This window comes from Arachis stenosperma, chromosome 9 (assembly GCF_014773155.1).
Source record: "Arachis stenosperma cultivar V10309 chromosome 9, arast.V10309.gnm1.PFL2, whole genome shotgun sequence".
NCBI classification, from domain to species: Eukaryota; Viridiplantae; Streptophyta; class Magnoliopsida; order Fabales; family Fabaceae; genus Arachis; species Arachis stenosperma.
The window spans coordinates 54,739,879-54,753,156 of NC_080385.1; the positions used below are offsets into that span (position 1 = coordinate 54,739,879).

Sequence of the window (13,278 nt, forward strand, 5' to 3'; positions counted from 1 at the left end):
AAGTGAGATTTGAGCCTAATGGTGTGGTTACATCTTATAACCACTTATTTTCCTTCTTGTGTGCATTATTCTCTTTCTATGATTGTAATCTTTGATTTGTTTGATTCTTTATGTCCATTATTTTGTGTATTCATGCATTTATATGATTGAGGCCATCATTTCATTGAGCTTACTTACCCAAATAGCCTTACCTTTTATCTTCCTTTGTTAGCCATATTTGAGCCTACGATTAGCCCACTTTGTTCTTAATTTAGCACATTACAAGCCTTAAAGCGGAAAACAATAAAGTCCTTATTTGGATCTTTGATTAGCTTAGGCTAGTATGTGTGAGTATCATTCAAGTGTGGGAACCTTGGGACATTGGGTGAATAAAAGGGTATTTTGAATTGTATTGAAAATATTGGGAATTGGGTACATACTCATGTATGATCAAATGTAAAACCTTATGCATTGATGCTCTGTATATAGAAAGAAAAAAAAACGAAAACAAAAGAAAAAGAAAAAAAAATATGGAAAGAAAAGAAAAAATAGAAAAAGGAAGAAAAGAAAAAAAAGAGAAGAAAATAATAAAAAGGGGACAAATGCCCAAAGCGAAGCTCAATAAAATCAATGCATAAGTGTTGTGAATGAAAAGGAAATACATGAGTATGTGAAAAAGTGAAAAATGGGTAGTTAGGTTAGAACTTAATTGAATAGGATGTCATAGGTTAGGTGGGAAGTTTAAGCTTATCAAAGATTCAAATTTCAAGCTCACTTGACCAAATATGCATCCTTACCTTGACCCTAGCCCCATTACAACCAAAGAAAAGACCTCATGATACTTGTATGCATGCATGAAATATATGTCGATTGTTAGAAGAAAAAAACAAATCTTAGAAAGCATGATTAGGAGAGAATTGAGTGAATCAACCCTAAACACTTGAGCGAATAGAGTGCAAACACATTCGGTGAGGGTTTGATGCTCAATTACATGTTTTCACCTATGATCATAATTTTCATGCAAGTTTGTAAAAATATTTAATAACTCAATTCAATTGTGGATTAGACTTGCTAGTCCTTAGCCCTTGTGCATATATGCTTCTTGGGAATGATTTATTTTGACCAAGCAATTGCATTCATTTAGATAGTCGCATATAGGTAGATTGCATTTAGTTAGTTTCCATTGAATAAATGCCCCCCTTACTTCTTGGTTTAAGCATGAGGACATGCTTGGTTTAAGTATGGGGAGGTTGATAAACCCCATTTGTAGGGTTTTCTTGTATTGATTTTAGGGGATTTTATAACCTTTTACCCACATTTATCTATTGAAATAGCATGGTTTTATAACTTCTCCTTTAATTGTGCTTAAGAGTGAAAACATGCTTTTTAGGTCTTAAAATAGCTAAATCTAATTCTCCTTGATTCCATTAGATGCCTTGATATGTTTGTTAAGTGATTTAAGGTTTAGGAGGCAAAGATTGGATCAAGGGAATGAAGAAAGAAGCATGAAAAGTTGGAGAACTCATGAAGAAATGAAAGAACCGGAAAGCTGTCAAGCCGACCTCTTTGCACTTAAACGACCATAACTTGAGCTACAGAGGTCCAAATGATGCGGTTTTAGTTGGGTTAGAAAGCTAACATCTGGGGCTTCGAAACGATATAAGATTTGCCATAGTTGCTACACGTATGGTGGCGCGCACGCGCAAAGTACGCGCATGCACCGTTGCTGCTACCTGGTTCACTTAAAGCAAAACGTGGCCAGCGAATTCTAAAGCCTTGTAGGCCCAATCCAACTCATTTCTGATGCTATTTAACCCAAGGAGTGAAGAGGGAAACATAAGTTAGTTACTATTAGTTTTAGTTTAGTTTTAGAAGTAGTTTCTAGAGAGAGAAGCTCTCACTTCTCTCTAGGATTAGGATTAGGATTAGGATTAGGATTAGGATTAGGATTAGGCTTAGTTCTTAGATCTAGATCTATTTCTTCTTCTTCTCTCTTCCAATTTTCGTTCCTCCCCTCTATTGTAGTTATAGAATTCTTCTTCTAATGTAATTCCTTTGTTTGTAGTTTGTGAATTCTCTTTTGTAGATCTAAATTTCTCCTTCAATGCAATTGGTAAGTTCTTTGTTGTTTCATGATTGATTTGGTTTTCTATTCTAGACCTCTTGCTTTTGTAGTTAGATCTTTCTTTAATTCTTGTAAATTCATGTGTTTACTTGTATTGCACTCTATGTGTTTGATGAAATGTCTCTTATAGCTATTAGTTAGATTTTGTTCCTCTTGGCCTAGGTAGAGTAATTAGTGACACTTGAGTTATCTAATTCCTTTGTTGATTGGTAATTGGAGAGATTGCTAATTGGTTTAGAGTGTACTAAAGCTAGTCTTTCCTTGGGAGTTGGCTAGGACTTGTGGCTCAAGTCAATTCATCCACTTGACTTTCCTTTATTTAGTAAGGGTTAACTAAGTGGTAGCAATGAATAATTCTCATCACAATTGAGAAGGATAACTAGGATAGGACTTCTAGTTCTCACACCTTACCAAGAGCCTTTTATAGTTGTTAGTTTACTTTTCTTGCCATTTATAATTCTTGTCTAAAAATCCTAAAAACCCCAAAATAACTCACAACCAATAACAAGGCACTTTATTGTAATTCCTAGGGAGAACGACCCGAGGTTCCAATACTTCGGTTTATAAATTTAGGGGTTTGTTTTAGTGACAAACAACTTTTTGTATGAGAAGATTATTGTTTGGTTTAAGAACTATACTTGCAACGAGAATTCATTTGTGAAGTTCTAAACCATCAAAAATCTAATCATCAACAGGTCACGAAAAAGTGACGTGGCCGCATGACTTACGCGGCCGCGCGGGTTGCATTCCTGCCAGGTCACGCGTCCGCGTGACCCACGCGTTCGCATCGCCTGGCGTCAGAGCAACTATGGCAAATTATATATCAAATCGAAGCCCCGGACGTTAGTTTTCCAACGCAACTTGAACCGCGTCGTTTGGACCTCTGTAGCTAAAGTTATAGCCGTTTGAGTGCGAAGAGGTCAGGCTGGAGCAGTTTCTCCAACTTCTTGTATTCCTTCCACTTTTGCATGCTTCCTTTTCATCCTCTGAGCCATTCCTGCCCTGTAATCTCTGAAAACACTTAACACACATATCAAGGCATCTAATGGTGATAAGAGAGGATTAATAATAAGCAAATATAAGTCCAAAGAAGCATGTTTTCAATCAAAGCACATAATTAGGAAGGGAAATGTAAAACATGCAAATAGTATGAATAAGTGGGTAAAGAGTTGATAAAATCCACTCAATTGAGCACAAGATAAACTATAAAATAGTGGTTTATCAGTCACACCTTCCTCTACAAAATTATAAATTTTACAAACTTTATATCGATTTAAAGCGATTTCAAAGATCCTTAATTTTAAACAAATTTCACCCAATTTTGAAAATCGAGGCAAAAGTTATGATCAGACAAAGTTCACCAAAAATCAACTTTTACCTAAAATCACAATTTACTCAATTCCTTTATAAAACACAACCAAAACCAAACCAACCAAATCCAAACTCCACTTTTCATCAAAATCAACCCTCTATATCATATTACACCAAACTTACCACATTTTTCCTTCCTCTTTCCTCATTCACAACATCACATCAATATATACATATACCCAACCTTATTTACAATTTCCAACTACATTACCAATCAATCAACACAATTCACTCCTCAACTTCACAATCCTTCCTCCTTATCATATCCACATCAAGCATTACAATTAAACTCAACATTCATCAAATCTTCAAAAATCATCATATACCATCATTCAACAACTTAACAACCATTCAAATCCAAACCTATCCTTTGGGTCACTAGTCTAAGTGTCCATGAATATTATATACTACATAGAGGAAACCAAAACTATACCTTGGCCGATTCTCTTTATGAACCAAATGAGCTTTCAACTAACATCCAACCACCAATGTAACTCCAACAAGCACCAACAAGCTCCAAATTCACAATATTCAAGCTATATACATATAAATCACCACAAAATCAATCTAGGGCTCAACATAAATCAAAGGTTCACAAGAGTTCAAAGCCTCTTACCTTTTCCAACAGATTTGGATGTCAAAACCAAAATCTAAGCAAGGATTATAGTGAACCTAAACACAAGGAATCACAAAAACTCACTTATTCAAAAGCCCTAGGTACCCGAAATTTTGAGGAGAAGAACTGAGAGGGATTCGAGTTTTTCTTACCAGTTTCTTAGATAGGTTTTGTAGAGATCGTCACAAGGAATGCGTAGCCGCTAACAACACACAAATCAGAGCATCGTAGCTCAAGATATTAGCTAGAGAAGAAGAGGATGAATAGTGCTCTTGGTGTTTCTCTTCTTCTTCTTTTCTTCAGTAATGTGTGGGTGTGTTTGAGTATGTTATGAGTGATTGGGTTCATTAATGAACCCTTATATATGTTGGGCTTGGGCCCAACTTGGGTCCGGTCCAACCCGTTAGCATTTTTAGTCCGTTTGGCTAAACTTCGGGCTAAACCTTTAAAATTAACGCCTGGTTTTCTATTTCTAGTATTTTTCTAAGGTTTTTTACTGTTTCCACTTTTTCTTGCACGGCACCGGGCAGACTTGAACTTGTTTAACCGGTTCAACTGTTGGTTAACGGTTTTTCACAATTTTTCACAGAAAACATATTTTCTGACTCAGAAAGACTCACTGAGTCCAAAAATGATGTTTAAAACCTCAAATTCTCACTCTAATTTTTTGGAATCAAATTAGGGCAATACAATCACTTAATTAAACGGTTAATTAAGCTCGGTTCTTACATGAGCAATTTGAAAAATATGAGAGAAAAGAAACTGAGAAAGAGAGTGAGTGTTTGAGTGAAAAAGAAACTGAGAGCAATAATCACACTTGCTCACATCTAGATCTCTCTCACAAGTGTGTTTATTGCTCTCAGTTTCTTTTTCACTCAAATACTCACTCTCTTTCTCAGTTTCTTTTGTCTCATGGTTTTCAAATTGTTCACATCCCAAGGACCCAGTTGAGAAATTGTGCACTGTTGAATCTTCTAAGGACACATCTCCAACTACAGCATTTTCAACAAAAACTTCCATCTCTGACTTTGAAGAAGAATGAAAGATAAGCGTTGAAGAAATTCTCTTCTTATGGCGATCTTTCATTGTTGCACCTGCTCCATGTCAATGGCCAATTTGACCAAATCGTCCATGGTCACGTAACGACAACGTTGGACTTTATTTGCAAGTTCTTCATGTAATCCAAACAAAAATTGGTCCATAAGTACCTCAGGACTCCTTTTAATATTAGCCATGTCCATCAAATATAGAAACTCCTGTGGTACTCCATTACTAATTGTGAATCTTGTTGTAACTTACAAAATTTTTCAAAAAATTCATTGTGGTATGGTGATGGTACAACTCGATTCCTCATGTGGTATGATGATGGCACAAACTGGATCCTCATGATTTTCTTCATCTTTTTCCAGCTGCAAATTGGGCTCTTTCCGTACCGTCTTCTAGATCTTCCTAATTCAGTCCACCATATACAGACATCATCGAAAAAATTGGCTTGTACCAGTTGAACCTTCTTTTCCTTTGAAAGGATGCAATTTGCAAAATCGATTCTTCCTTCCTTTCCCATTTGAAATACGCTTCAGGATCATTCCTCCCTTTGAATGTAGGGATTTGCAACTGAGAACCCTTTTTCGCATATGAGCTTTCTTCATCATCACTATCGTAATACGCAATCTTTTTTTGCGACTTTTTTTTGTTTTTTTGGTCTTTTTTTGGGGACTCTAAGGTGAATTTGCAGAAATTAAAGAGAAAAAAAACAAAGAGATTAAACAAGACCCATGGAACATGTAGAAAAATAAGAATTTACCTACGACCTATAACTGATACCAGATGATGAGAATTTAATTAGGAATTAGGGGTTATATCACAATAGATAAAGATTATTCAATAAAGAGCATACCCAAAAACACAGTGAAAACATAAAAGATAGATAAAGGTTTTCCTACTAGACCTCTAAGAAACCTGTTCTTAGCAATCTAGGTCACCGGAAGAATTTTTCCTATTAGACCTTCAAAGAACCTGTCCTTGACAATCTAGATCAGAGGGATGAAAATTGAATCACTCAATCTTATCCATGCAACAAGCGGAGAAAATCACTCACCTCACTTAATCACACAATAAAAACGTGCATAAAGCACTAAGAAAATTTTATTCATCAAAAGTATGTAAATTGTCTCACCAAAGGTGTTTAAATAGCTCCTAACAAACTAACTAAAAGATAAGATATGATAACTTAATTTAAATCTCCTAAAGATAAGATAACTAATTTAAATCAGATTTGATCTTATTGAATTAGATCAGATTTGATTTAAATTTTAAAATCCTAAAGATATGATAACTAATTTAAATCAGATTTGATCTTATTAGATTAGATCAGATTTTATTTAAATTTAAAATCCCTAAAAATACTGCTAAGCAAATTAGAAGTAATTCAAATCTTCCAACAAGCTCTAACAGCAAAATAAATTAAAAATAAATTACTAGAAATTCAAAAATTAATAAAAATTATGCTTTCCATTGAATTTTAAAAGCTTTATTGGGCTTTTTGTTGTCTTGCCTTAACCCAATGGCCCTTATGAATTGTTGCCCTTTCAGCACCACCGTTTTTGAGACGGACTCTTGGTCTTCTTGATGTCCAAGACTAGCATGGCACAATTCTTCTAGAATTCAGATCCTGAATATGACAAGATTATCATTCCGTCCCTTATCTCTATGATGACGAAAATGTCCTCCTCACCACGTATCATTCCCCTTCCCCTTCCCCTTCCCCTTCTCCTTCCCCATCCCCATCCCCATCCCCTTTCCATTCCCCTTCCCCTTCTCCTTCACCTTAGCGTAGAACCACCCCTCCTAATTCCCAATCTGTTCCATCCCCATCCCCATCCCCAACCTTCCCCATCTCCAACCCCTTCTCCTTCCCCTTCCTCTTCTGCTTTTCCAACCTTCCCCTTTCCATTCCCTTCTACTTCCCCCAACCTTCCCCTTTCCTTTTTACATATATGTTCTGGTTCTTGTTGTTATCGCCACTAGATGAGAAGGTGAAGATGGAAGAGGAGGAGGAGTCAGAGGTGGGTTCATGGTTGTTGGTGCTGAACGGCGGAGGTTGAGCAACGGACAATGTGAGAGCGATGATGAGAGTGGAAAGAGTAGTATTCGAAATTTTATTGATTTCAGGAATTTTGTTATTAAATTTGTCATTTCATTTTGGTTTGCAGTGGTGGTCGTTGATAGTAAAGAATTTTGAAAGGGTTTTTCTGTCTGAGACAGACGAGTTGGATGCTTTGGAATGAAGCTAGTTGCATGACCTGTTTAATTAGAAGAGGAAGAGAAAGGAGAAGGGGATGGGGATGGAGATGGGGAAGGAGAAGGAGAAGTGGAAGGAAAAGGTTAGGGTAGGATAGATTGGGAATTGGGAGGGGGTGGTTCTATGCTACACTTTCTTTTTTTTCTTTTTTCTTTTTTTTGGTTCGAATTGGAGGGGTCTACGCTACGCCTTTTTTTATTATTTTTTTTGTTCAAAACGACATCGTTTTAAGGTTCTGATGAATGAAAAATGTCTCAGGGACTATTATGAGTCCCGAAGTGCAATTTCGGAAACGAATTTGAGAAATTATTAATTTTAGGGATCACTTTAAGACTCGAGTGCAAGTTCAGAGACTACTTTAAGACTTAACTCCAATTTACATGGGAAGCGACCTTAATTACATCCTTCCGAAAACAAAACATACAAATTACAATAATAACTTCAGAGACCCTGTCAGAAGCACCCACAAACTAAAGGTGGTTTCATAAAGTGAGATTTGCGGTTACCTCACATCACAATTACTAAAATAATTTTGACGTAAAAGTATTAATTGAAGAGTGAATACTCAATTCAGCCCCTAACAATTACTTCGAACGGACAATAAGATCTTTAATAAAAAAATATTTTTTTTTTTATTTTTGATCTTTATTTTTATGAGTTTGATTAGTCCCTATACTAAAGAAACATTGACTTTTTTTTACACAAGGACTAATCAGTCTCATAAAAATAAAGATCAAAAGCCAAAAAGAATATTTTTTTTTTTGTTAAGAACCTCATTGTCTTTCGAAATAATTATTAGAGACCGTTTAAATTTTTCTCTTAATTGAAATATACTTTAATGATCCGATACATATTTATATTTCAATTATCATTTTATAAAAATTATTTTAACTATTTTCATATAAATAATTATTCAAAAAAATAAAAATTTATGTATAATTATTTTTATATAAAATTATTAAATAAAAATTTTTAAATAATTAAACATATTTAATTAAATTATTATCTAATAAATTTTTAACAATCAAATTCAGATAAAAAAAAATATACGTGAGCTTTTAGCAATAATAAATTCTTTTTATTTTATTCCAAAGTCCAAACCCAAGTAAAATCCAAAATCTTTTTTTTTTTTTTAATTTGTTTGGTTACTCTCAAGCACCTCATCCATGACTTTGGCAAAAGCCTTCAAAGCCTGAGTAGGCAAACAAGTCAGAACCAATATACCTTCTTCTCCCTTCTCATTCTGGCTAGGAACATGAAAATTCACCGCAGGAAATGCACCAGCACCAGGTTTCGCTAACCCTCCGTACAAAGCCTTACCCCACCCAAAATCCACGCCTCTGAACCCAGCATAAGTAGTATCCAACACAATGCAAGACCTTACTGTAGTAAACAAAGGCCTCCCATTTGTAACCATAAAATCCGCCACAGAATGTATATACTCTTCGTCAACCTTCTCAATTGCCTCTTTTATAAGCCCCACGGGGTATCCAAGCGTGCCCTCGGTCAGCTTCCCGGCTGTTGTAACTGCTGCCGGGAGCACCAAGCAGTTACCGTAGTAACTGTTTGGAATGGGAGGGTTAAACTTCGCGCGCCCATCGGTTATGCACATCATTCTAACGTCGTCGTTTGGGTTGAAATGCAATGCTTTGGTTCGGCATTGCCATACGAATGCGGTGAGTATTTGGAAGGTGGTTGCACTGGAGAGGCTTTCCGGGAGGAGGGATCGGAGGGTTGATACCTCGGAATCTCCGAAGAAGAAGGAATGTTGCTGGAGATCGGTGGGGAGGGTAGTTACGTTTGGGTCTGTGAGCTGGTCGTATTCCGGGTGGGGGCACGTGACGCGAGGGGGGTCACGTGCGGTTAGGAGTTCCCTGCGCCAAATTGGGGTGAAGGGAGGGTCTTGTGCGCCGTGGCTGAAGGCGGAGAGGGTGTACATGAACGTTACGATGCCGACGCCGTCGATCATGGCATGGTTGAAGCGGAGGCCGAAGATGAAACCGCCGCACTTCAGACGAGTCACCTGTATCAATTTCATCATAATAATGCTCATTTGATTTATCTTCTTAGATTTGATCTTAATTTTGAGACTAAATTTGTAAGGAAAAGACTATGCATGCAAAGCCAAATACTAAAAATAAAGGGAAAGTCTTGGGGCAGCAGCTTTTTGAAAACTTGGCCAACATTTAACCATCAAGAGAAAATTGAATGATTCTACACTATTGGATTTAATTTCACACCATTAAAAATACTCTTGATGGCTACTTGATGGTTAAAAAACACAAAAATTGCTGGCCCCTAGCATTCCTCAAAAATAAATAAATAAACTATATATATATATATATATATATATATATATATATATATATTATGTGTAATTTCTAGTATATATCCATACTTATAGTAACTATGGTTGATATATAAATATTATTAAAATTAACGTCATGTGTTTTTGGCAATCTCTTTTAAAAGCGTTGCTAAATAATAGAAAAAAACTATTTTAATTTTAATAATATTATATATATATTTGGTTAGTATCTTAACTTAATTAGTTTCGTCAAGATAATATATATAACTGCGTTTATTGATACAAAACACACGTTTTTGTAAACTTTTTAGTGTGACTAAAGCACAACTTCACAAATCACAACACGTTTCTTTTTTAATTCTGAGACAACATTCCAAGAAGAAAGGGACCATTAGTTGTTGTTGTCCCGTGTCTCGTTTGAGCACATATTTTTGTGGATATAAAAATGTCGTACAAATTAAAGTCTTGCAACAGGGATTATTATCCTAAGAGTTTTGTTAGGTAGATAATAATTTTTGTAAAAATAGGTTTTAAAATTGATTTAATAAAATAAAAAAATATTTTACTTTTAAATTATTTTTTAAATTTTAATATTAGGATAATTATTTACACACCTAGTGAATTAAACATTTGATATATTTATTATTCATATTGTTTAATATTTTCATTGTTTATTTATATTTTTTTTTTATGAATACTACTTGAAAAAAGAATCACCAAGTTACATAAGAAAAAAATCAATAATAAATTATATAAATTTAAGAATTTGTTTCTTACAAAAAGATTGATTATCCTACTGTAAAATTTTTATTCAATTATAACATATTTGATTATTCTAATAATTAATTAATTTAAAAATAGGTAGAATAACATGTGTAAATATATATACAAAATATAGTGACTGAGTTATTATTAGTGCTGTTTTAGTGTTTATTGAGTATTTTTATTATGAAAATGATATATTTAAAGGCGATCTGATGCTTAGACATTTATATTTTATTATTGAATTAATTAAAATATTGGTTTTGTTTTTAATATTTTAAATAAATCTTAAAGTTATTTTTAACGTTTAAACTGTTTTATTTAAGTCTCTAACGTGTTAAAATTATTTCAATATATATTATTTTATTGTTAGTAATTTATTAATAGAGTTAATGATAGAACACCATTGAGACAATTTTAAAACATTAGAATCTTAAATAAAATGAAATATTAGAAACAAAAATTATACATACTTTTAAAAAAATTATGAATATTTATGTATAATGAAAATTCAGGAGAGGTTTGATATAAAAATTTATTCTTAAAATATTCTTTATCATGCATATTTATAAAATTATTTTTTATTATTTTTAATATTTAAATCCAAAACGTATTAATTAGAGTAATAATAACATCAATGTTTTATATTCACGCAATCTTTGCAATTTTATATATATATATATATATATATATATATATATATATGTATGTATGTATGTATGTTGGTTACAATATCTTGACAATAATTAAAAAATGTAGCTAAGGTTAAAGTTAGTTTTTTTATTATTTGATAATATATTTTTTAATTAAAACAACAAAAATAGTATCAAATTAAAAACTATTGCTAAATAATAAAAATGTGTATTCTTAATTTTAACTACACTTTCTAGACTTGTTAAGATTTTAAATAATATTTAAATGATAATAAAAATCAGTTTAAAAATTTAAAATTAAATTATTTAATATTTATTAATTATTATTAAAATAATTATATAATTTTAAATATAATAAATATATAACTACAGATGTTATATGTATAAAATTATAGATATTATATTATATAAAATAATTTTAAATATTCTCTTTCTAGGATTTCCGAAATTTTAAAACCAACTTAGTTGTTACTATACACAAAGAGTATAACCTATTAGAACTAGAGTTACTACTAGTAATGGCAAAAAAATTAGAAAGTAATACGATCAGACGTTAAGTCCAAGTCTTATAATTATAAAACTATTAGAGAAGGAAGATGTTTTCATAAAAATGTGTAAAATGTCTTCTTATAAAGATATTTATGTATTCTATTATTATTAGATGTATCAGTGAATCAATTATTTTTAAATTTTTTAATAAATTAGAATAAAACTAAATTTTTTATAACAATAACAATAAATTTAATTGTTATCAGATTCGGTCGAACGCACCAATTTACAAAACCCATTGAACTATGGTTTTTTTTGTATTTTTTTAAACAAAAATTAGGAATATATTTATCTTTTTATCAAAAAATTTAAATATAATTCGGTTCAGATTGTGTAAATTAATAGAATCAAATCGAATCTAATAATTATAATACAGATAATTGAGTTTATTATTGTTGTTATAATAAAACGATTTTATTCTGATTTATTAAAAAATAAATTATTAACTGATTTAATAAAAATGTTTAATAATATCATGACATATATGTAAACGTTAAAAAAAAAGACATTTTTAATCTTTTTATCAAAGGGATCTCCATTAGAGAAATATTGCACATCAACTAACCTTGTATAACCTCATAATTGTACAAGATTCCCATGTAAATGCTTGTGAAATTTATTTATGAAGATCATTGAATTAAAATTAGAAAACATATGTAAAGTAAAAGAAAAATCATGATAATTGTACCACCTATTATGTATATCTCTTACTTTTTATAAATCACTTTTAATTAAAAAATAAACTATAAATAAAAGATATACAAAAAAAATAGTACATATAATATTTCTCAAATTAAAATATATGGTATGTTGTAGAATATTAGACCTGAATAAGAAGAAGGGGAGTATCAATAACTCCTTCTGAACCGGGAACATCATAGAGGAGCTCTTCAAAGCATGGAAATGGAGGTTCAAGAGCATCACCAAACTGATCAAGTGTGACATCAGCATCAGCTTCAATGAACATAACTCCTTCTTCGTTACAATCCACCATGAGTTTTCCATCAGGCCTTTCCCTAAGCCTACCAGCAAGTGGATAATAGAACACAAGTGCTTGTGCAATTGCATTCCTAATGATTTCAACTGGGTCTTTTCCTTCCATTGAAGGCTCACTACAGTAGAATTGTATGATCGGAATTTGGGCGCGAAGGCCGGCTTGCGAATCAATGTCGGATAGAATCTTGATTTCATGGGGTGTGGCCTTACAAGGAGCTACTAACTCTGGTTGTTTTCTGTGGACTGTGAAGACCAGAGAGGGAGATTCATGTTCTAGGGTCCGAGAAAAGGCCATTATTTGGATAACAACTCAATAAGGAGGAATATAATGTATGTATGTACTGTTGTGAAAGTGTGAAGAGCCTTCATTTATCTTACTGCAATTTATAGGAAAGTAAGATCCGAAAGAAAGAAAGATAGGATAGATATTATGTGATTAATATTATTTTTTGAAAAAGTTATATCTATGAATAAATATATGTGTAATTTAACTTATTTTTAATATGTATTTTATATTTTATGTATAAAAAAATGTTAGAAAATCATTAAAATTTATTATTTTTTATTATCAATTAACTATCAATGTTTAAAAACATAAAATATTAAAGTATATTGTTG

The 13,278-nt window shown here is 32.4% G+C and overlaps 1 protein-coding gene across 1 annotated transcript; it reads right to left on the reverse strand.

Moving 5' to 3' along the window:
- Positions 1-8,480: 8,480 nt before the first annotated feature.
- On the reverse strand, positions 8,481-13,025 carry LOC130950607 (benzyl alcohol O-benzoyltransferase-like). Its single transcript, XM_057879158.1, has 2 exons — positions 12,491-13,025; positions 8,481-9,415 (listed from the first exon to the last, which is right to left on the reverse strand). Exons 1-2 carry the CDS (start codon positions 12,953-12,955, stop codon positions 8,525-8,527), a joined length of 1,356 nt encoding a protein of 451 aa, XP_057735141.1. The 5' UTR covers positions 12,956-13,025; the 3' UTR covers positions 8,481-8,524.
- Between the last annotated feature and the right edge of the window lie 253 nt (positions 13,026-13,278).

Excerpts from the sequence above, each read along its gene's own strand:
- LOC130950607 (XM_057879158.1), bottom strand. The coding sequence starts at position 12,955 with ATGGCCTTTTCTCGGACCCTAGAACATGAATCTCCCTCTCTGGTCTTC. Across the intron at positions 9,416-12,490 it reads CTCCCCTTCTTCTTATTCAG|GTGACTCGTCTGAAGTGCGG; the intron begins GTCTAATATTCT and ends AAATTGATACAG.